At 39.9% G+C, this 3,329-nt stretch overlaps 1 protein-coding gene across 1 annotated transcript; it reads left to right on the top strand.

Annotated features, from left to right (window-relative positions):
• The first annotated feature begins 389 nt into the window (after positions 1-389).
• LOC307179958 (nucleosome assembly protein 1-like 2) lies at positions 390-3,011 on the top strand. The gene has a single exon (XM_079909847.1). The coding sequence runs from the start codon at positions 830-832 to the stop codon at positions 2,213-2,215; it is 1,386 nt and encodes a 461-aa protein (XP_079765973.1). The 5' UTR covers positions 390-829; the 3' UTR covers positions 2,216-3,011.
• The last annotated feature ends 318 nt before the right edge of the window (positions 3,012-3,329 follow it).

Raw genomic sequence — 3,329 nt, 5'->3', positions numbered from 1 at the left:
CAGCATTTGCTAATTTTTTTAGTGTTTTCCCTTCTAACCTCTTTTTATAAGTCCCCCCCCCCCCACCTCTCTCCTTCCCAGAGCCCAGGGCTAAAATCAAAGGGACAGATTTAGGATGGGTGAATGCCTTGTCTAACATTTTAGTTACTACTTTCTCTTAACTCTTTTGAAATTATAAAAATATAATACCAGTTGAAAACTGAAAGGATAAACTAATAAAACCTGGTTTCTAGAAAACTTGGGTGGTGGTGTGGGACGAGTGGGAGGTGGATGAATCAGCCATATTAGAGAACCTGGGAAAGTGAGCAGAGTTAGAAACTTGATAAATCTATTAATTTATTGGCTCATAGTTTGTCAATCACGTCAGCCCAGCAAATGAAATTAGAATAGAGTCGTGGGGGAGGGAGGGTGTGACGCAGCAAGCTATTTGCAACAAGAAAATCTAGCCGAGAGACAGCTGCGTAATCATATTGCGGCACCGTTTTTACTTGCAGCAGCTGCTGCTTGCGGAGGACATCAGCCCACTGCGGCTCTCTGCAGTCTCTGGCCTGCTCCTGCAGGGCCGGTCACTGCGGCCATTGCTACTCTCTGCACCCCAGCCCGGCCACCGCTGCCTCTGTCCGGTTCTCACAGCCTCAGCACCGTCTTCATCCTGGCAGCAGCCTCGACAGTCGCTCCCGGCTCCCGTATCGCAGTCCGACCACTACCGCACGTTCCACGTCTGCCCCAGCCACCGCCGCTTCTGATATTCCGGTGAGTCTTTCCTTGCGGAGGTCAGGTCTCCTGATCTTGGCGGTAGCCACCTTAGGCGTGTGAGGTCCTTTGAAAAATGGCCGAGTCAGCCGACCACAAGGAACTGTTAGAATCCAGTCAAGAAGAGACTGGTGATAAGGTAATGATGGAGGGGCCCAGGGAACAGCCGGAGCGCGGTGAAGATGCCGCCGCTGGGCCTGGAGATGATGGGGAGCGCGGTGAAGAAGCCGCCGCGGGGCCTGGGGAAGAAGGGGGAAAAGGTGAAGAGGCTGCTGCTGAGTCCGGGGATGGCGGGGAAAAAGGTGAAGATGCTGATGAGGACTCAGACCCAGACCGTCCAAAAGGACTTATCGGTTATCTTTTAGATACAGACTTTGTTGAAAGTCTACCTGTGAAAATTAAATACCGTGTGTTAGCCCTCAAAAAGCTTCAAACTAGAGTGGCCAATCTAGAATCCAAATTCCTAAGGGAATTTCATGGTATTGAAAGAAAGTTTGCTGAAATGTATCAACCTTTATTGGAAAAAAGACGTCAGATAATCAATGCAATCTATGAACCTACAAAAGAGGAATGTGAATATAAATCAGACTCTGAGGGCTATGATGATGAGATGTATGATGAGGAAGAGATGTGTGGTATTGAGGAGGGTGTGCTACATGACTACCTAGATGAGGATGACGGTTGTGAAGAAGATTATTATGATTATGCTATTGAAGAGGATGATGATGATGACGACGACAATGATGACGACGACGCCGAGGCAGCTGGAGATGAGAATAAAGAAGAGGATCCTAAAGGAATTCCTGATTTTTGGCTGACTGTCTTAAAAAACGTTGACATACTCACTCCTTTGATTAAGAAATATGATGAGCCTATTCTGAAGCTCCTGACAGATATTAAAGTGAAGCTTTCAGATCCTGGTGAACCTCTCAGTTTCACGCTAGAATTTCACTTCAAACCAAATGAATATTTCAAAAATGAGCTGTTGACAAAGACCTATGTGCTGAAGTCAAGGCTAGCATATTATGATCCCCATCCCTATAGGGGAACCGCGATTGAGTATTGCATAGGCTGTAAAATAGATTGGAATGAAGGAAAGAATGTCACTTTGAAAACAGTCAAGAAAAAGCAGAAACACCGGATCTGGGGAACAATCCGAACTGTGACTGAAGATTTCCCCAAGGATTCATTCTTCAATTTCTTTACTCAAGGAATCAACTCAAAGGGAAAGGATGGAAATGATGATTTTCTACTTGGTCACAATTTACGTACTTACATAATCCCAAGATCAGTATTATTTTTCTCAGGTGATGCACTTGAATCTCAGCAGGAGGGGGTAGTTAGGGAAGTTAATGATGAAATTTATGACAAAATTATTTACGATAATTGGATGGCTGCAATTGAGGAAGTTAAAGCCTGTTGCAAAAATCTTGAAGCAATAGTAGAAGACATTGATCGCTAAAGCAGAGTGTACATGGCCCTGAAATTAATTGCCCTAGATCTAGTTACTCAAGTTATAAGAAGTTAATTACATCTTGTGTTCTTAATTTTTCTTGTAGTGTCAGTTAAAATGTATGTCTCAGAAATATGAGAAGTTCAAATACTAATTCATTTGACCTTGCATTTTAGTAGTAGAATATCTTCAAGAAAGTATTTACTGTGGTAAATGATTTAAGACATATTAATATAATGTGTAGTTTAATCCTTCTGAAGTCCTTTTGTCATGTAGGTATTAATCTGTAGCTGTGAATATTATCAGAAATGCTAAATGAGATCAATATTTATTCCAAAAGAAAATCTTGGGGAACCAACCCAAGGTTCTTTTCCTGTTGTTTGTTTCTTGCATTTGTGTTTTCTTAGGACTTTAGCTAGTGGGTTTAATTTTATTGTGCCTGCTTCAATTTGCAATAAAAATGCAATAGAATTTAAAACTTGAATGCTTAAGAAAAAGCCTGTATATAGTTAAGAATTTCAGGCAAAACCACATTTATTGTTAATAACAGCTTGTTCATAAGTTCTTGTATTTTATGTGACCATGATAAATAATGAAACTTATTCATATTGAGGTTATCAGTGAAGTGTTAATCACAGTATTCTCCAAAGATTGCCACATATTGCTCTGTGTAATTGTGTAAACTGTAATTACAGTGTATAATTTCTCTTTTCCTATAGTACTTAATCATTCATTGAAAGTGATCACTTTATCATTCTGAAAATATTTTTCATGTTCCTTCACCACAAAATAAAATGAATAAAAATTTCAGTGATTTATGTTATAAAAGTGATCTTTTTTTAATTGTAAAAGTAATATGTTTATTGGATTACCGAAAACCATATACCCATTCTCCAAAGATAAGCATTGCTTATGTTTTGATTAATTTTCTACTCTTCTTTTTCTGTGTTTATATATGCCTGCAAATTTACTAAAACTCTGCTTAGAGGGGCAAAGAAAGTGTATCTTTTTTTATTGTTTACAACTGATCTAGTCTTAATCATGAGTCCACCTCCACCTCCCAGGGCTGCAGGGAAACAAAAATCTCAATTTTAATCAATCCAGTAAATTCATTGCCATTTAA

This window comes from Stenella coeruleoalba (assembly GCF_951394435.1).
Source record: "Stenella coeruleoalba genome assembly, chromosome: X".
Lineage (NCBI taxonomy): Eukaryota > Metazoa > Chordata > Mammalia > Artiodactyla > Delphinidae > Stenella > Stenella coeruleoalba.
This window is presented reverse-complemented; position numbering and strand designations above follow the sequence as displayed.

What these genes read in the sequence shown, in the direction of transcription:
- LOC307179958 (XM_079909847.1), top strand. Translation starts at nt 830, where the DNA reads ATGGCCGAGTCAGCCGACCACAAGGAACTGTTAGAATCCAGTCAAGAA.